A 22,232-nucleotide genomic window follows, 5' to 3' on the forward strand; every position below is an offset into this window, starting at 1 on the left:
GATTTAGCATTTTCAACTTTTTTAAGTAAGACAACAATTTCACCAGTTTTCTCGTATAGAAACATGTTTCACTAGTTCCTTGTCTGAAAAATCCCCCAAAAATTACTTCGAACTGGTGAATTAATCTCGGAAAAAAATCTCTTAAAATTAACGTAGTGTATTTTTACCAAATGTTCTATGACATTTTTGAAAAAACAAACAAAAAAACATGTTGTAGTTTCTAATGCGACATGCCACACGGGCAAGACTGCTTGGTGAAACCGAGCAACTTTGGTGAGCAAATTTAAGGCAGAGTGTGCGTTTCTAGTTTTTTCAGTGGCGCCATCCTATGGCCAAGAATTCGTCTTCAGCCACACACACGTCACAGCCCATTTTATCAGGCGAACCCATTTATACATCCATTCATTCATCCACATCGTGATTTCGACCTGAATCAGAGAACGATCTATCTCCAATCCAGTACCCCCCGTGGTATTGATTTGTTATGGGAGCTTGGAGGACTTTGCGACTCGACAGATTTATTGTGCATCAGTCACCATTTACTACACGGGGGGTCTGAGATGGCGGGGTTCGAACCCACTAACTCTCAGGCATGGGCCCAGCACAAACAGACATAAACTTGGATAACCAAAATACACAGTATTTAAACCATTCATTGGGTAATTTTTCTATTCGAAAGGTAGCGTTTTACCGAAAATTCTGGTTTTTAAAAATATAGTTCCTATTTCTACGTATTTAGTAAATTAGACAAGACTGAAAATTAAATTTTACCTTACAAATGGTTTTCTGCCATTTTCTAAGGTAACATGATATAATGTCCAAATTATACCACATTAACCAAATTTATCACACATTATAACACCATATTTCTTTATTAAGCTGACCAAAATCATTATCAAAGAGCTTCGGTAAAAATTACCAAGTTTTTTGCTGTTCCTATAGAGCCAGAAACACTGTAAATTTCAGCAAATTTCAGTAGTTTCGACCATACTTTTTCTCATCCGTGAAATTTACCAGTGGACAAAATTTCAAATAAGTTGGCGAGTTACGCTTTGGGTACGTTCCTTGCTAGTTACAAATAAATTTTGATTAAAAAAGTATACAAACTAAGTACAAATCTCAGAAATTAAAAATAAACTAAATAATTTTAGTATTTAAATTTTATGACTAATAGACAATAAAAAATCCAACTCTGCATACTTAAACTTATTTGATTTACTTAGAAATTGAAACTTAAGATGAAATTGCTCTACGGTACAAATCATTCCACACTTAAGTATTTCTATATGCTTCTTGCAGTTTTTTTTCTTTGTTTTTGTAGATGATCTTGACAATGCTTTTTCATCTTAACTTGTCATTGATGGCCAACCCAATTTCTATATGTCAGCTGAAATGTTGTTAGCAATTAATTCTCAACATTCATTGAATTCTTACAATGAGAAACTATGCATCATTTTGTTTATGCTCAAATTTATTATAATTACTTAAATATTTCAACTTATTCTAAAAGTATATTTAACGAATATTCGATTGTACATTGTTAAATTATATTTAATTGTTTTCATGCATTTTTATATTAATAAACTAATTATAATTATGTGAAAATGAAGTGTTATTGAAACTAACCAGATAAAGGACATGAATTACAAATGGTTGTCAACTCGCGGTTCGTCTTAGTTTACCTGCATTTCAACTTACCCGACTTCAACATCAAAGAAATGATTCTCTAAACTCCGATGTTTTTTAGAACTAAATATTTAAATACGTAACTCAATTATTATTCCCAGGTATCTGCCATCCTTACGGAAAACGTTGTACATTGAAACCTCTCGTTAGAGATCACTCTCTGTTCCACAGTAAAAAGGTCGATTGTTGTTTTTCGATTGTTGTTTTTGGTCGATTGTTGTTTTTCGGGATCACCTCTATTGACTTCTAAATGTTATCGAAGGTACATGATTTCTCGCAAGTGATTTCAATTTTACCTACTGTCATTTTCATGGTGCAGAAATGCCACTTGTGTTGGGGTCATGAAAACCGGAACGATGAACAAAATTTAGAGTCAATAAAAAATAACTCCTACTGATATAATTATGTGTAAAAACAAACTTATTAATTGTGAACTATAAAACTATTTTCAATAAATATACAATTATGTTTTTTGTCTAAATTCGCCCTTTATTTTTTTATCAGAAAACTTCGTTTACTTCTATAAGAAATAAGAAGAGGTTTGTTCATGATGCTCAGTTTTTCTAAAATGACTTTTTTTTTCTAATTTAACTTTCAACTCTAAAAATAAATCATTGATATCATCGTCTTCAATGCACTCTGACGGCAACGTGAGGCTGTCGATATCTTTCAGAGATCGTCAAAAATAGATCTAAATAAGAACCACTGACAAATATTTTTAATACATTTGAATCTACTTATTTGCTTTGTTAATATTTTTTGTTTAGATTGTTTTTTCGTAAATTTTTTATTTAACCTTTTTCACATTTGGTGCGAAGGTTTGTCCGATCACTGGGAGAATTTTTGATTGCCTCTCTTAAAGATTTTCTTTACCACAAAGTTTATGGAAAATATTCCGTGCCTCCCAAAAGTGATCGCAAATAGAAGAGGTCATTACACAGAGGTGGTCTTTCTTAAAGGTTTTACTGTAATATCATTTTCATATCGTTGACATAGAAAGGTTGACTAATTAATCCTCTTTTAAACATAGTAGAAATATTAACATGCCAAGTTTGTAAATACACAAGTTGGCGACCTTTGTGCGAAAATACAAACTAAGGTAAACAACGTTTAAGAGCACAAAAAGTATTTATAAATGCAGACAGCTGTTTCGGATGCTCAAAGGGCAACCTTCATCAGTGCAAGGTGCACTGATGAAGGTTGCCCTTTGAGCATCCGAAAAAGCTGTCTGCATTTATAAATACTTTTTGTGCTCTTAAACGTTGTTTACCTTAGTTTATACCAAGCTTGTGTCTCATTAAATATTAAATAAAGGCGTGCAGAAAACTTAACGAAAAAGCCTCTTATCCTTGCTTTTACTGTAAAACTTGCTTTTGCCTCTTTTTTTTTTAGTCTAGATTTGCTTAGGCTCCCAAGTGCAATATTATGTTTGTATTGTAAACTTAATGATCAGGAAACCTTCGTTTTTAAATTGTTGAAGAAAGAAATAAAAACCATCGCAAATAAACCTTATTTCAGTGATGGTCATTAAATCTAAACTTTGAGAAGGTGAAATTATCAGTGGTTCAAAAAATTTTTTACTTTGAATTTGCGAATGACGATTCGTCATCCAGTTCAGAAGGTTTCTCTTGCCTTGTTTTGTAAAGGCAGATTCAATCTTGATATAAAAGGATTGTTAATTTAAGCTCAACCTTTTCAAAACTGAATTATAAAGTAATATAGTAAAAAATATTTTACAGTTGCGAATTTCTATTTAACTGTCATAAGTTATATTGAGATAAACAAAATACGAATCATACTAGCAGGGGGCAAATAATTTTAGGTCCACATAAGTGGACCTTAGATTTTAGCTAAGTAAAATAATATAAATATTTCGAATGTTAAATTGCACTTAAAAAAGAAACAATCATGAATAGTGCCATAATATGGTCTATTTAAATACAAGGATGATTTAATAATTATTTAGAAAAAAAAATTGAAAAATGCGAAGTTTTTTTACAATGAGATGCAATAATAAATGCAATACAAATGCATTACTGCATGAAATTAAAGTTACAAAACTATTTTAGTTATGCAAACGACGCAAAATAAATAATAATTGAAAAGAACCTAACATTAACTTTAAAAAAATTAATTCTTGGAGGTAAAATTTAAAATTTATGGAAACAATTATAAAAAGTTACTGTTATTAAATATATGTATGAACCTTAGTATAAAACAATTAATTAACATAAACAGAAAATATTACTAAATAGATATAAAATTGAATACTTATAATACTATGAGATTTCATTTAACTACTACGCTGTCGTAAATTTCGCCTTACGTACCAAGGTACACATACATGAACCTGCATGTTCTTGACTGTATTATTTTTAAATATTAAGTCAAGACAAATTTAAAAGCTTCATACAGATTACAGAACTACTAAGTTAAAAGAAAAAAGTTATTTTCAGAATAACTAAATAATATAATATTTGAAATTAGTTACATTTATCGAGAATGTTTATTAAGCATCATTTTTCGAAAACCACTATTGTTTATGTGGATTTCAACCCAAATAACTTACATGTTTTGCCTTCATTGTAGAATCCATAGAAAGCTTAAATATCCACAATTGTTTCAGTGAAGGAAAAACTATAAATTTTTTTATAGCATGTTCTTAGAAACTAAGAAGTGAAGGTCCACATACATGGACCGAGGTAATGAATATGTTAATGCGAGCCTCACAGCACGTAAACTATTTAACATTGTTTATTTGCTAATCATTTATAAAACTTTGTTATAAAGGTTGTTTCTGACATTAAAATCAACCTTACACTGCTATCTGTATTTCAGTTGAGCAGTTTATTTATTGGGTGAGGATGGGACCATAATTTTTTTAAGTTTTGAGTCGATAATAATTAAATTTCCATTTTAGTAATTAAATAAAATCTAATATGTTATTTTTTCGGTATTGAGTTGGCGTTTTAATAATTATAAATGAATATTAGGAGTTTTAATTTAAGGTAATTTTCATGCACTGAAGCAGTTCTTTTTTTTCATATTTTTGGTTCAAAAGAAAATTTTTCATCAACCCAATATTTACTTATATTTTTACCATTGTCAATCAAACCATCGTATTGTTCTTTATCTCCAAAAGACAGAAAAAGCTCATGATGCGTAGGATTTTTATATATATATTCTCCTAGAATCTGTCGCACAACGATAACTGCTTCCCAGTTACATAAGAAAGAATAAGTGCTCAGTATACAGCCACTTCAACTGTATCAATCAGGAATAAAATAAAACGTTCAACTCTAGGTTCGTCCTTGTTTACTTACATTTCAACCCAACATACTTCATCATTTTAGTCGTCAGGTACGATTCACTTAGTAGTGACTTTCCTTTCGATCTAAAAAATAATAAATATACAACTAAATTATTATTTTAGTCACGCAGTTTATTTATTGGATGATGATGATGGGGCTATACAGTTTCATGTTTTTGTTTTTTAATAATTAAATTTCCATTTTTGTATATAAATAAAACCTAATTTTTTTGGTAGTGTAGCGTCGTCTTCATAACTATAAATAAAAATTAAGATTTAAATTTAAAAAAATGTTCATGTACCGAAGCACTTATTTTGCAAATTTTTGGTTCAAAAAAACCTTTTGACCAACTTAATATTTACTTTTATTTTAACCATTGTCAATCAAACCATCGTAATATTCTTAATCTTCCAAAGACAGAAAAAACTCATGGTGCGTAGGATTTTTATATATGTTCTCTTAGAATCTGTCGCTCAACGATAACTGCTTCTCAGCCACTTAAGAAAGAATAAGTGCTCAGTATATCTACAACAACAGCCACTTCAACTGTATCAATCAGGAATAAAATAAAACTTTCAACTCTCGGTTCGTTCTAGCTTACCTGCATTTCAACCCAACCGACTTCAACATTTTAGTCCTCAAAGGAACGATTCACGGAGCTCCGACGTTATTTGGAACTAAACAAGAAGCCTAGTCTCTTGGGAGTCGATTTTTCTAGAACGGGATATTGTTCAGTTCAGACGAGAATGAGAAGCGGAAGTGTTTTCTAGAACGTTTTTCTTTCGGATGGGAGGGTATGGGGCTATCTTTCATACCAGTGATAAAAAGTTATTTTTTATCTGGAAGAGAAAAAAAAATAGTGAAAAATTTTCAGTAGCAAACTTTGAATAGCTTTAAACTTTGAAGAAGCTAAAATGACATGCATCATTAAGAATGTAATATAAAGCGTGCGATAAATATAAGTTGTTTCGAACTCTGTGCAAAATTTATTCGATGTAATCTACGCACGTACATATGCATATACTTTATAAAACATTTATGGAGATCGATGAGATATATAAACTTTGATAAGCATGAAGTAAACCAATTTATTTTTATGAAAATACCCATTCAATATGAATGAAGTAATGTATTATTTTTCAGACATAATTTAAAATATCGTGATAAGACAGGTGAAGAAAATTGTGGTGGTAGGTAAAAAAAAGTAATCTAATAAGTAGGTTACTCTATTCAACAATCACCAAACATATGATTTATTTAACATAAATATAATAAGCCAATGGTTAAAAATATATGCGATTTCCCTTTCTCTTGGTAATAAGGATATTTATTGTAAAAAATTATGGTTTCTTAATAAAGAGCAGGGAAGTTCTTAGATTTTTTTGTTGAGCTTCAATTTGTATAATAAAAAGTATAATTTATTGATCATTGATCAAAATGATAATTTACTGAGCATTGAGTACTTTAAATCTGAGCTCACGATGGAGAAAAATCACTTTATTTGTGAAAATTCGGTGATGTTAAATTCTCCTATTAAATGTTATGTGTTTGAATACATGTAAACTTGTACCAAAGTAAACTAGACATTGTTTGGTTAAAACTACCAGAGAATGGTAAAAATAATCGTGCTTCTGGCTCTATGGGAAAAATAAGAAACACAGCAATTTTTATCGAAGTGCTTTGGTAATGACGTTTGGCAAAATTAACCATAGAATATGGTTTTGCTACCATACTGTTTGATAGTAAATGTGGTGAAAAAATTTATTTCTGCACTATACCTGCGAGCCTTTAAAAAAACCATTTGTTCGGTCGAACTTACTTTTCAGTTTTGTATTTGTTGCTAAATGTGTGGCAATAAGAACTATAAATTTAAAAACCGGAATTTCTGTTACGCCGTCATTATGCGATTGGAAAAATTAGTAAATGTATGGTTTGAATACCGTATATTTTAGTTCTTTACGAATATGTTATTTTTTTACTGAATATTCATTGCAATACATGTCCGTTAATTTTACCAAAAATTTGACCTCATGCACAAATCGGTATTTAATGCTGAACAGTATTTGTATAGCAAAATATACCTTTTGCAAGATAAAAACTGCATTTAAGTTAAAATCGTATATATTTTTTATCGTCTGGGTCTGATAAAAATGTGTTTGTTTCATTACGCAAACAGGGTGTATAATAGGAGAAACGAGAGTGTGATTCTTAATCGATCAAGCATTCCTGAAACACATTTGAGCAGTTTTTGACAGACTTAAGTTTTGTTTTTTTTTAATTTTTTTTATAATGGCTGGCACTTGGGACATTGACCCATTGGCCATAGGAATGTCAGAACGACTACTCTCTTTTCGTTACCCAGTGGGCACCTGTGGCGAAGCCACAGCGGTGGAGCAGCGTCGCCCACGTCACACAACCACAAACCCATTTATAGGGCTGGTCACATTCCCACAATCACACACACAAAGGAGAAAGGACATAGAGCACACAGAGAAAGAAAAAAACATCCATGCTCTGAGTGGGATTCGAACCCGCAACCATTGGCTCCGCAGTCAGGCACGCTAACCACTCGGCCACCTGGTCGGCATGACAGACTTAAGTCACGAGTTAGTTTTTTCTAATGCTATATCAACAGTAGTTACCTATTTTTTATTTTAATTAGACACCAGATAGAAAAAAACACACAAATTTGATTTTTAAAATATTTAAATTAAATTTGGTGAATCTGGAAAATTTAGAGGAAATTGAATTTGAAATTTTACCTAGCAATCTAATTCGTGTTATTAATCATACCTCTCTCATAAGTGACTCGACATATTTTGATAAAAAAGTTTTTCCGAGCTAAATTTTAATTTGAGTCCCTTAAAGGGGATAATTATTTTACTAAAAATTCACATTTTAAAGGCGGTCGTTATGGAACACCAGTATAACAGTATTCCCTAAAAACTTAGTCTGCATTGACTGCATCTCGTATCAGTAGATCATTTAGTTTAGTCTATATCGCTAGTGACTTCAATCAATAAGATATCTTTGAATATATTTTTAGTTTATTTCTCATAAATCTGTTTAAAAATTAAGAGTAAATAGTTAGCTTAATTCCATTTGTTACGCTTTAAAAAATCAAAAAAGAATTGTTGCTTACCCATAATGCATTTTATGCAACAATAAGTGTAATTACTCGAAATTTGATGGAAGCTTTGTAATTCCGATTTCGCTGTATAAAAATCCTTACCTGTACAGGCTATAATTTGTATAGTCCATACAGCTAATTATTGCCATTTAAACATATTTTTGGTATTTTTTAACAGCGAAATTTTATTAAAAATCCAGATTTGGTTCTATTAAATAATTTGCTCTGTACTATTGATTACGCTTAAAATAATTTGAAAAGGGAAAAAATTTCTTACTATACTCAGTAAAAACTAATAACGCTCAAAAATAAAAAGCACAAAATGGAGTAATTATAATTACTTTGATGATAGTTTTGTTTTATAATAGGTATATAGTTTTTCTTTTTTTTAAGTTACATTTTACTTAAATACCACTTTACCTTAGATAAAATGTGTTTCTCTTATCCATTGTCATTACATTTTATTTTCAAGCAATTGCAAAAAAAAAGTTGATCACAGAAATAATAGCAGCAAATACAAGATAAGGGAAAAGAAAGATGTCATGTTTTTCTTACAACGTTTGAAAACAATATTTTCTCTTAATCTTCTAACCAATTTTACTCTTTATTTTACCACCAAAGTAATTGCAGTTTAATCGAGAATTTATGCATTAGAATCACATTAAAAAGTAGACAATACTGTTACTTTTCCCTATAAAGGTAAATTTACTTTTTAAGAGTCATTAACTGAATGAGTTGGGGAAAATATAAGGTCTAAAGGGAAAAAAAATCCCTAGCATCAATGGCGCTGTAAATACAGTAAGACTTCTTTAATGAGGGAAGAAAATTATGAGGGGATGTGAAGAAAAAGAAACTCCGTAAACTTAAACTGTCCCTTAAGGGAAATCATTCACTAGCTTATCATCGAAAGTGAGAACCGTTACTTTAATGAAAAAGAATTTGCTGCCTCCTTCTACGGGTAAAACCATATACTTGCTTTAAAAATAATAGTAGAGCTTTTTACACATTGCTTAGTGATATTTTGATTCTTACATTAGAGAAAATATTTTCTTATCAGGTTATTTTTATTGTGTTTAATGGTTGACTATATTGAGAGTTAATTTGAGTTTGGAATGAGAAATTTTATATATTTTTTTTATTTTTTTATTGAGAATGTCGATTTTTGCCTTAAGCGTTTTTTTTATCACTTACGGCTGGAAGATTAACTTTTTAAATTTTGAGCTCGCATTTATACGAAAGTGTTGCTTTTGGGAATAGATTATTCATTCAATAACAATTGTAGCTCTGTAAAGCACTTACATTTTATTCAGAAAATCGAGTCAGTTGTGAAAAATAACTATATCTTACAATAGTTTAATATAGAAATAAAAGTAATAATTTTATGTTTGTATTAAATCAAAATGATAACTTAAACTAAAACTACCAAGATTTTATTTAATATTTTTAAACAAGAACATTATATACCGATATTTCCCAAGAAAACATTAATGTAAGCTTTCGCAATTGGTATACTTCAAATATTATGCATCTAGATTTTTTTGGAATTTTTAAAGTTTTGAAAATATAGAAATTTAGAAAATTTCTTGTGCAGCTTTGTCTTATTCTCTTTTAAAATTCAATTATCTAACATTTGGAAGACCCATATTTATAAACAGTATACAATATTTATATTCCACACATTTATTTTAACAAATAATGATTGCTTTAAATGGTTAAAATGTCATTTAAATTAAAGTTTTGCTATTTTCTGTAAAAAGAACATTTGTACAATATTGTGTGTAAAACCATATTGAGATAAGCAAATTTCAAATTAAATCGTGTTCTAATAAAAATTAAGAAAAATAAAAATTTAAATAGTTACTTATCTGGGATCAGTTTGAAAAGTATCATAAATTTGTAAAATAATTTCGAAAGTAATTTTAAAATTCTCCTCAATTTTAGTAATTAGCATTTTAACTTACCGTATTGAAAAAAATTTTCTATATGCTGTGGAAACTTCTCTAGAATTTAAAAAAAAAATCCTTTTATCTTTTAAAGGTTACTGAAAAATTTACGGTGCTTTTGAAATATAGGTTTCTGGTTAAATAAATAATCCCAAGAAACTAAAGTGGTAAAATATTACATTCATTCGCTTCAAAAATATATAATCAGCAAATAACAATCGAAATGTTTTAAACGCTGAAAAATAGGATCCCGTTTTCAAAACTTGTCAGACGTATGGCAGAAGAAACAAAAGTGATTTAAAAATAAAAAAAAAATAAAAATGAATAAAAAAAAAACTAATATTACTAACAAAGAATGAAATAATAAAGGTGAGAAACGACACTAGAAAAACAATAGTATTCTGAAAAGAAAAAAAAAATGAAAAACCACAATAGCTGAGAAGAGCAAAACAGGGGAAAATGCATTTCCTCGCGCTATGGGGATGTACTGAGGAACTAATGTTGTTAACAAGGGGATCAGCATTCATATGAATTAAAAAAGATTCCAGTTCATCAAGATGAGCTTATGTAACTGGGGTGGAAATAATTGTGGTATTCTCGAAACTGAATTTCTGCCCAAGATACCAGCAATGTACAGCAATTGATGATATCTTAAATTATTGATAGCGGACATGTCTATCGCGTACCTTAAGTCTAAATTTCAAAGCGTATCTAGTTTGATTATGGTTAAGAAAAAAAAGAGTGCGTATTGAAAAATTGTTTTAGGTGCACAAGGATTAATCACTTATATTTCTAAAATAAACAGCAATTCAAACCATGCTCTAAAATTTTTGTCGATAGTATTTTTAATTGTCATGGACATTCTTGTAGTCTGTAAATCAAATATATATAGCCTCTTATTTATTAAACAATAATTGATTTTATTTAAGGAATATTGGCCAGATAAAATTAAATGAAATATAGTAAGCATCGAAAGAAGACACATTTTGACCATTTTGTAAATTCAATAACGGTTGGACTGAGCGCAAAACCCTCAGTTCTAATACCAAAAATTTGAAATAAGCTGTGATTGAATTGTTCCAAACTGACACTTAAGAGCATGGTAAGATATCCATAGTAGGCGATTTATTAAAAGCTAAAATAGCCAAAAAACAAAGCCAACCATGCTTTATTAATATTAAATTTCAAATAATTTTTGCTACAGCTTAATCACCAAGAAGACCGTGAGAATTAATCTAATCCATTAACTGAAACATTTTTGTGGGTAGAGAAATAAAGAAGCTTAAAGAATAAAGATTCAAGAGGAGATTTTGTCGCGACAGTGAATTAATAAGTTATTCAATTGTATTGAGGTAAAAATAGCTAGCCGTTACATTGATTGTTAAGATGAGGATAAAATATCTATATGCGCTTTTTATAAAATGTGATAAAATTTAAATTATTTGTTTAATTTAATTAAAAATAAATTACGAATGATTAAAAAAATTAAATGTATGAAGTTTAAGAAATTTTTAAAGCTAGGAAATATGTAATGCCTATAATGGCATCATAGTTACTTAATTTGTAGTTGGACAAGCGTAGAAAGGAAAGGTGTCATTGGAACAATGCCAAAACACTACATGAATTGCAATGAAGAATCAGTGTCTTCTTTAAGTATTCTTCCCCGATTCATGTTTTCTGTTCAAGTGTTTCGTGTTTGTAAGTTAAACTGTATTTTACCCCCTAAAATATTTATTTCATTTTAAAGAGGAAATAAAAATGCGACTGGTGAATTTGGAGCGTAAAAATTCTATTTTGTGCAATTTAAAGTTTTAAGAGAAATACCAATTGACAGAAGTAGTCAAAACTTTTAAAAAGGAATCTTCGAAAATAGAATTTAGAACTTATGATACAATTTACGATTTACAATTTACAAATATTTGGTTGAAGTGAAGTATTTTGAACATTAAAAGTTAAAACTAAGCAACAACGACTACACTGGAAAATCTGTGGTACAATATTAGTCCGAATAGTTGAACCTATAAATTGTGTGTAGAAGCATGTTTTATCACATATTTTGCTTTTGGTAAAAGTTCAAACCTGAAACGTAAGCCACGATAGTTCAGGGGATAGAACGTTCGCCTTCCAATGAGGTTAACCGGGTTCGAATCCCAGAGATGGCTAGTCGATACGAATCCGCATCCGGCTTGCACCGACCACAGAGCTGACGTGAAATATCCTCATAGGTAGACGGATCATGGGTTAGAGCCCCTTTGCCGTTAGGCTAAACATAGGAGGTCCTTTTTTTTCCTCTTCATGTAACGCATAATACGGGTTAGTTCCATCAAAAAGTCTTCCACGAAGGCAAATTTCTCCCAATACTTGAACCAGGAGTTCCCTTGTCTTCTTAATTAGGTTCAAAATTACAATGATACAGAGCTGAACATTAGTAGTCGTAAACCCAAAAATTGGGTTGACTGTTCAACGACGGTTATAAAACATAAGAAAATGAAAACTGAAACGTAAATATACCCGAATAAATGGTCATACTCCAGGATATCAGGATAAAATTAATTTTGCAACATGCACTATCAAATTTTGCCACATATACTACCAAAGAGCATGCTAGTAAAACCATATTTTATTGTTTATTTTATCAAAAGTCATTACTAAGTTCGTCAGTAAAAATATCCGTGATTTTTGGTATTTCCATTGAGCTAGAAATACTGTAAATTTTATCATGTTCTCGTAGCTTTGTCCATACTCTTTTTTCTTAGTGTATTAAGGTATAATTGATAAGTATTGAAACTTACTCTAAATATTATATTTTCAGTTGTTTCATGTCTGAAATGTTTCCTGTTTGTTCTTAGCAAGTTTATGTTGGTATTTTATATTTAATAAAATATTATGTAGCGTCCTTAAATTTAAATATCTATTTAATAATTTTTCTTAATTATTTCTTTCATTCAACTTTTATCAAAATAAGGAAACAAACATTAAAAATGATTGCTTTACTTTGATAAAAACAAGTAATGCTCTAAAAACAAATCTTATGATAAACAAAAAATACATAAAGTAATAAATCATAAATAGTACATCTGACATCAATTCCTAAGATGAAGTTTCCGAAACAAAATAATTAAAACATGTATATGCAGTGTAAATAAATTTTCATCAATTTAACTTGCTACTGATTTTTCTGGAAAAAATTAATCTAGTAATTATGTAAAAAAATTATGTTTTGAGGAAATAAAATGAACAATATTTTGCTAAAACAAATTCCATTTCTTAACAATTATTGAATTTTTAAGTCTAAATTTACAATTAACTCTATTATACAATTACGTTTAAATGTTAGAAATATAATTTAATCTTAAAAAGAACTAGAATAATTTAAAATAAGTAATTAATATTTTTCACAACATTTTCTCGATTTGAAATTCTCTTGTCGTCTTAAAAGACTGTTTAATCTTATGTTAAATATTTTAAAAAGTGTATCTAGAATAGTTTTTCAACAGCATAAATAGATTTTATTGTGAAACTTTTAATATTTGCATGCAATGCACAGAGGGGATAATAACCATAAAATTAACGAAAACTAATTAATCACAATATCTTTCATTTGCTACTAACAGTTTCGTTATAATATTCTACTAAATAAGGTCCACTGAAATTTAATCTGCAGTGAGATAATCAAGTTTACCAGTATTTATTATTATTATTATTATTATTTTAGATCGCTGATCGTTGGCTGAAATATAGGAATTGCAATCAAGGAAAGTTATCATTGAAGTGTTTTCTTGAAGTGTTTCATTTTAGAAACCTTAAATTTCCTATTATTTTCAAAGAAACATTGTGTATTAAACTAAAGAAATTATTACTGTTATTTAAAATGATTAATATTGATTTCACAAGACTAAGTAATAAATAATTTTGCAACAAATATATTTCTGATATAATTCAGGAATTAGTAACTATTATTTGGTTGAGGAATCCAATCTGGAGAGGTTGAGAAAATGATGAGAATGCTCTGGAGTCATGGAATTTAAGACTGCACAATTTTGTGACGAACGGCGAAAATTTTGCGATATGATTAGCATTGTGATCAATCCACATTTACATTCGACACAGTTTGATACCCATGAATGGGTGTGGATTCAACAAACCAAACTAACAGCTCGATGCCATTGATCTCTGAGCCCTCATGACTAAATAAATAATAATATGAAATAACTAATTTGTCATATTTATTTTGTAAAGCAGTCTAAACATATTCTTTACGCTCTTGAACAATTCATCTTTCGATAAACATGAACTGCTAATTATAATATATTTACTTTTATATTTCGAAAACTAGTGACAAATTACCATGCTCCCAAGGAGAGATAAAAATAATTGAATTTCCTAGTGAATAATGTAGTAACGGCAAATGGTATCTTTCTGTCAGAACATATCCTCATAAGGAAAATACATGCTTCGTAACGGTCTCAATTTAGATTAGTGGTAAGCCATTCAAAGAATTAGATACAAACCACTTCTCTAGAATCAGGGAATCCAATATAAGGGCATGGGTAAAAGGCGAAAAGGAAATGTTGTTCGAACTAGTAGTGAGGCATAAGACAACCCTCGTTAAGGATTCAGTTTGGCGATAAAGCGGACTTTGGTCGGGGAATCTAATTTGGATAGGTTGAGAAAATGATGAGAGTACACTGGTCTTAGTGACTCGTATAGTTGTATTGCTGCTATGCGTCCACTAACAGAGTTTGTCCTCGACCAGTGGCCGCGAGGCTACAGAACAAAATGTTATAGCTGAAGAAGACCTAAAGGAGGTGACTAGCATCGATCTGACATTAACTTTCGTCACTGCGAGTAATCGCGATTGAAAATCACCCTAACGAAATAAAAACAATTCCCTAAAGATCTAAAAGTAAGAGCTTATTAAAGATCTTTTGTTACAATTTGTTAATAATTTATAAATACATATTCCCTGATGTTAAGGTAAATATAAATTTAATAATTTAATTTTTATTATTAAAATTTCGGTATTTTGAATACATACATAATGTTTCTTAGTTATGAAAATTATACTTAAACTTTGCGCTCGAATTTATGTTTTTAATTTTGCTAAATATGATGAGATGATAAATATGATATAAATTCTGATACATTTGATATCGTTGCATCGGTAAATGAGATAAAACTTTTTATAAAACTTGAAACATATAATAATGTTGTAAGACTGCATATTGTGCATCATTAACATAAATTGCATGAATCGATGTATCATCTTTTCCTTTTTCATGCATAACAATAATTGCCTATTAAAATATATTTGATCTTCTTTTTGAAAAATTACATTAAATTTGAAGCATATAGAATGTAATTTAAATTCAAAACTAACAGGAAAAATATTTGTATTTAGTACACCTAGTATGTAGGCTGTAAAATGACTTTTAAACTGTCCTCAATAAGTGTTTAGTCTTATATAATTAAAATGACGGTAAAGCATGTTATTACATGTAGCATTTGTTTGAATCCAAAAATAATCATTGTTAAATATATTATGTGCTTTACATGTTTTTTTTAAATAATATACACAACGTCGACTTAATAATATTTGTTCTTTTTACAGAATTAGTAGAAAGTTTATACTTACAGCGCAAGTCACAATTCCTTAAGGAGGCAGTAGATAACTTTAAATCATTATTTTTTAATTTGTGTATGCTGGAAATCTGTTTTTTGTGTCATCTATGCATATATAATCTATCTACTATACCAAGTTTAAAAAAAAACGAAATATTACAGAATTGTTCGAGAGATTTTTTAAAGCGTTACACTTTCAAATAACTCAAGCAATCCCCAAAGTATGCGTGGAAATTTCCTTGCAAATCATATCTTTGAGGAGTAGAAAATAAGATTAGCGTTACGGTTAACGTAAGACATACGCTATCCAAAATCTATCAATTAAATAAAATATAATTTTAATTATAACTTATTAAAAAATTCTTTTACTCTACAACATTTAAAAATGATTTCTACAACAATTACAATAATTTAATTAGAAATCATTTCTTTAAAAAAAGAACAATTTGAACAAATATTACTTAATATAATTCTAAAAGTAAATTTTTACATATTTACATAAATTTAAAAAAAATCTATTTTTCATAAGATTTTTTTGAAAAATGCGTTTATTTCATGCAATTTACGATTAAAATTTTGGAATCAATTCATAAAAAAGTTGTTCATCTGTGACAAAAAGTTATATCAAAACTATACAGTATGAAAAATTATATATAAATTACTTTGAATATATATTAATTTTAACTAAACATAATTCTGGTTCCAGCATCTATGTACATAATAAAATATTAGAAATAAAATGCTTCATTTAAGGAATTTAAAGGTCTTTGCTTAAGAAAAATTAGATTTTGAACTTAGGAAAGAATACTTATTTTTACAAATCTCAAAAACTTTTCCGAGTATAAAGATTATAGGCTCCTTGTGACAACATCTTTCATTGCTATGTAATCCTAAAATAGTTTGATGTGTTATTGAAAAATACATATATAAGTTTAATTACAAATGTCGTATTTTGTAGCTCTCAAAATCTGGAAAAAACTCCGTCTATCTTCGTCATGTGGATCTGAATTCAGGTGGATTATACCGATGTGAAATTTCAGCCGAAGCCCCGTCCTTCGATACTGCTGAAGCTGAAAAAGAAATGAAAGTTTATGGTAAGTACACAATTCTTTTTACTTTAATTACACGCAATAATATTAAAATAATTATTTAAATTAGTCTATAGTCTACAGTCCACTAAAGAAATTTACACTATTTGAATAGTTTAGCGCAGATGATATCGGGAGTGTCACTCCTTAGTCATGATGGGTTTTTTTTATGATTTTAGCACAGATAGCATACATATGCTTTTACCATAGATAGCATATGTATGCGTTTTTTGTCAAATTAAATCTGGTTAGCGTGCAAAACTAACACAAAAACAAACATGATATTGAGCATGACTAGAGCAAAAGCTGGATTTTGGGCTAAATTTTTCAATTTATTATAAATTTTGCATTCCTGTACTCTTAGCTATCTAAAAATACTCAACCTTTGCTTGTACTCCAATTATTTACTAAATTATAGCTGTTTTCGTGAAAAGTGATAACAGTGGATAGACTTATCATCTTAAGTCTTTAAATGCATTTATCTTAAAGTACAATACACGATATCAAACACGATTTCCCATGTTGTTTTTAGAATAATTATCTGTAGAATTTCATGAGTGTTTATGATTAGAGCACACATGTTTTGAGCTACAGACTAAGGGGAAAATGTAGAACTTCATTTTCATGCATGTTTTTTCGCAAAGAAATGTGCGAAAATAAGATTTTTTAAGTACATTGATCCCTAATTTTGCAGTATATGCATTAGCTTTTAAAATAATAGTTCAAAATATAATTGAAGGCCTTCTAAATAAAATCTTCAAATGATTTTTGTTTTAGGCTACAGAAATTTTTGACGGAGTTAAGCGTATATGTAAAAAAATGCCTTATTTTTACCTAAAAATGGCCAATTACAGAAAAAAATAAAAAACATTTTTTTTTCTTTTTACACATAATAAAACAAATAAGATAATTTTTTTTAAAAATATGATAATATATAAAGAAAAGTTGTCAAAGCTAGTCGGATACGTTAAGAAAATATCCCAGTTATCAGGCATGCTTGCGGGAAACATTGCATTTTCATTTGGTTGGCCTGGAAAAGTTGACTAATTAACTATTTTTTTCACTGAGTAGAAATATTAGTTTGCTAAGCTTGTTTTATTAAAGACAGAATAAAGACATTAAAAAAACTTAAAAAAAATCTTTCTCCAGTAAACCTTGATTTCTCCCTTTTTTTTTATTGCAGCTTTGCATTGGCTCTTAAGCGCAATATTTTGCTTCTATTGAAAACTTAATGATCAGGCCTACTTTCACTTCTTTAGTGTTAAAGAAAGTATATAAAAGCCGGTGCAAGTAAACTTGTTTCATTGATGATCATAAATTCTAAAATAAACCCTGAGAAGCTGAATTAATCCTCGATCGGTTTGAGAACGCTTCTACTCTTGATTTGCGAATGGTGGATCATTCTCGTTTTTAGAAGGTTTTAATAGCCTTGCTTTGCAAAGGCAGATTCAATCAGTAAATAAAATGTTGTTTATGCAAGCTTGATGTAAACCTCATAGCGTGTAAACTAGCATAGTTAAATTTATCATTTTTTCAGGCTTGCATCGCTTATTTGAAATAATTCACAAACCTTATCGATCTTTATGATAAAGGTTATTGCTGACATTTAAGTCAATCTTACACTTCTATCTAGGATATGATTTAAGATATTGTATTAGAATTGAAATGTTTTCAATTAATCGTGAAATTTTTGCCGCGATAGTTATAAAAATGTTGAAATGCAATCAAACTTGAAGCCACTTTGTTTGTAAAATAAACTTGAAATCAACAAGCTGTAAAATCTGCGATTTTACAGATGGTAATAACTAGTCTATGCAAAAAAAAATTATTATTATCATTATTGAGCCCTGTTCCGCACCCACCAAGGGGCATCCAGGAGGTACTGATAGATTACAAACATAACACAGAAAACTGTGCAAAGCACAGCATGAATTACCGCTTGAAAAAACATTTAAGAAGTTGAAAAGTAAACATATGACTTGGGAGTACCGATTCCAAGAAGGTTACCCAAGAAAAAATTATATCGTATACCTTCAAAGCAAAGAACAAATGACTTTTTTTTCAATATCCACTTTTGAGCCGTCATGGCTCTGAGGATACAGTGTTCGCCTTCCAATGAGGTGAACTGGGTTTGAATCTCAGCTGGTCGATACAAATTTCGCATCCGAGTTCCATCACAAAAGTCCTCCACGAAAGCAAATAATCTCTCAATACTTGATCCAGGAGATCTCTTGTCTTCTGGATTGGGTTTAAAATTACAAGGATACGGAGATGAATATTAGTAGTCATAAACCCAAAAATCGGAACGGCTGTTTAACTACGGATATAAAAAATATCCACTTCATGATGTTCTTAATTAACTACGAAGAAATAGACACACGAAATTGACAATGAGCATAACAGCAAATAGGAATTTTAAGATTCCGAGGAATCCTAGTGAACTTTGATTTCGTTTAATGAGTTCGTTATAACATTTTGATTAAGGACATAGCCACTTCTGGCTCTTGAACTATTAGTCTACATTTCTTCAACTAATATTCTGTTTGATACTGAGCTTTGTACTTAAATTTATTTTCACTAAGTTTATTTGAGATTTTTGACCTATGCAAATTGAATAATGCTGGATGAAGTTTCAATAGCTGATTTCAAAGCAAACTGTGATTCTAGGTCTTCAATATAGATTCAATAAATCTTAACATTCATTTATTGAAGAGATCAGTTAAATGGTTATTAAGCATTATGGGGAAGTACGTTGAGCAACGTTATCATAAATCATTCACAATATTATGATCTTTTTGGTCCATTTGGGATTAAAAAAAATCAAATTTTATTACAGTATTGATCTGCTGTCTATTAGAATATCTTACTAAAAATATTCAACTTTGCCAGTAATAAATTGTTGTAGTTCATTTACGCGGCACTAGAGCTGCACAATGGGCTATTGGCGACGGTCTGGGAAACATCCCTGAGGATGATCCGAAGACATGCCATCACAATTTTGATCCTCTGCAGAGGGGATGGCACCCCCGCTTAATTAGCCCGACGACCTGCACGCGAAGTCGAGCACTTTAAGGTAGAACAGTTTAACGAGGACCAATACCGCCCACCCTCGGTCCCTATGCAAACTGATCCAAATGGTCACCCACCCGCTCACTGACTATAGCCAGTGATGCTTGACTTCAGTGATCTGCTAGTAACCGTTTCTTAACGATCAGTTCACTGCGGGACTACGGTAATAAATAAAGAAACATTTTATGTGAACTTTTTATAAATTTATTAAGAATTTATAAATATATTTATTGAACATATTACAATTTAGTGTCATTCTTAGTTATTTCTTTGTGGACTGTTTAATGTGAAAAAAAAATATCGTATAACTCCTTTTTTTCAAAATAGGTAATTTTTTTTTAATTTTTAATGATGCGTTTAAAAAATAAATGTTTTTTTCTTATATTTAACTATGCATGTTATAATAAAAAAGTATTTTGGCAATATTTGGTTAATGAAAAATTTTTTTATGATAGAATATCGAAATTCTAGTATTTCATGATTAGATATACGGTTAAAATAGTAATATCATATATTAAAGTAAAGTAATAAATATCAAATATCAATAGATATTTATTCAAAATAGATAAATAATCGATAATAATTAAGTATTTTTATAATGATAGTAGTGATGAGATTTAGCTGTTCCTAATAAAGGTAAGTTCAAAACTGAGTTAATTTTTGTAAGTAATACCAGTCCAGAATGAAACAAATTATGAGTAAGTGCAGTTTTATGTTTTTTTATTTTTCAATCTCAAATTATATGCAAGTATTTATCATTAGGTAAGTATAACCCGAAGAATTGAAATTTTTTATGTGTTAACCATTATCATGATAATCATCACACTTGCTACATCATAATTTATTTTATATTACTCCCAGTCTCATACAGGTATGTTGAAAAAAAAGTAATTGTATTTAATATAATAAAATTAATCAGATTTTTAATTGATAGAATGTTATTGTTATGATTATTAGTCTTTTTTGAAAATTTTGAAAACTGTAAATGAATATAAACCTTTTGAAAATTTAAAACGATGTGTTTAGAGCTTTTAATTTATTTGTTATTTGCATTTTTTTAATAAAAAAGTAAGCATTAAGGTAACTGGGTTAAACATTTTTCTTACTAATCAATTGAGAACTTTTTATGCCTATAAACGCCATTTTTCTAGGGAAAAAATGCAGATTTTTTTAAGAGAAAATTACAGGTTATTAGAAGAGAAATTTGTGTATTAATGAGAAATTTCTATACCAAGATCTTCAAATTTGAAACACTCAGTTTTTTTAGCATGAATTAGGAAATAGCTCATTTTTCAAATTTCTATAAGTTCTTAAGAATTCCATAGCAATAATTAAATGATATCATTGGTGATACTGATACTAGGTTAAGTAGAATAGGCTAAAATCAGTGGTTTTCAGTGCTCGGTAAATCAGAATGTCAATAATGTTTGTTTACACTCTTCTTTATTTGTTGTTATTGAGGTTAATTTAAACTTACCAGAAAAAGCATAGCCTCAAACTGCTGTAAGTAGTTTTTCAAAGTCAGAAGAGATTAAATATATATTCGTAAAAATTGATTTTCGAGAGTACCACGCCCTTTTAAATTTTAGCATACCATGTGTTATATTGTATATTCTGTAATAAAAGACTCCATAATGGGTCGAATGTTTTTGCTCATTTTTTCCAGTTTTGCCATCAGAAGGACCTACACTAACTGGAGGCAATCAAGAATATCGTATAGGTGACACTGTAATTGTAAACTGTACATCTGCCAAGTCAAAACCTGCAGCCACCTTACGATGGTACATTAACGATGAACTTGTAAGTTTTTATTTCTAACTTTCAAACACTTTTCTTTTAACTTATGGTGATTAAAAGTGGGTGGGTAAAGATTCCTAAACATATGAGGAACGAAGGAAGGATCATGGACAATATCTTCTTCCTCTGTAAAGAACATAATCTTTTTTCTGGCAGTCCATTTAATTAAAAAGTAGTAATTTGTAAAAGCATAATGTTTAGCCTCAAATTTTTATTTTGTTACTTTATGGTAATGACTAAGATCTCTTTTCTTTGCTGCCCTGAAATTATAAATATATGTTTTTTAAGCCTTTTGTATTTCGATTATACTATTCAGAAATCACAACGCTGCGGATTCTTATACAAAAATAATCTAAGTGGGAACGATGATTGACCAGTTAAGGAAACTCGGGTTGAAAGCAATATTAAAAATCATGAGTTTTTTATTGCATAAAAATTACTCAAATTTCCTTCAAATTGTGAATAAACTAACTTTTTTATCACCATTAGAAGCTAGATAAGACTTTGTTTCGTTTTTCCCGTTGAGAATTTTACTATGACTAAATTTACGGATATTATGAAGGTTCTCTTTTGCATAATCATTCTT

The 22,232-nt window shown here is 29.4% G+C and overlaps 1 protein-coding gene across 4 annotated transcripts in view; it reads left to right on the plus strand.

The window, feature by feature from the left end:
- The window catches only part of LOC107442210 (cell adhesion molecule 2), a 284,713-nt gene that overhangs the window by 222,427 nt on the left and 40,054 nt on the right, over positions 1 to 22,232 (plus strand). For all 4 annotated transcript variants that reach the window (XM_016055710.4, XM_016055726.4, XM_016055718.4 and 1 more), the window contains 2 exons: positions 16,651 to 16,786; positions 21,516 to 21,649. In XM_016055710.4, the coding sequence (XP_015911196.1) occupies positions 16,651 to 16,786; positions 21,516 to 21,649 (270 nt within the window). The remainder of the gene's footprint in view (positions 1 to 16,650; positions 16,787 to 21,515; positions 21,650 to 22,232) is intronic.

Source organism: Parasteatoda tepidariorum, chromosome 11 (assembly GCF_982258835.1).
Source record: "Parasteatoda tepidariorum strain Cologne lab strain chromosome 11, Ptep-v5.0, whole genome shotgun sequence".
Taxonomy (NCBI): Eukaryota; Metazoa; Arthropoda; class Arachnida; order Araneae; family Theridiidae; genus Parasteatoda; species Parasteatoda tepidariorum.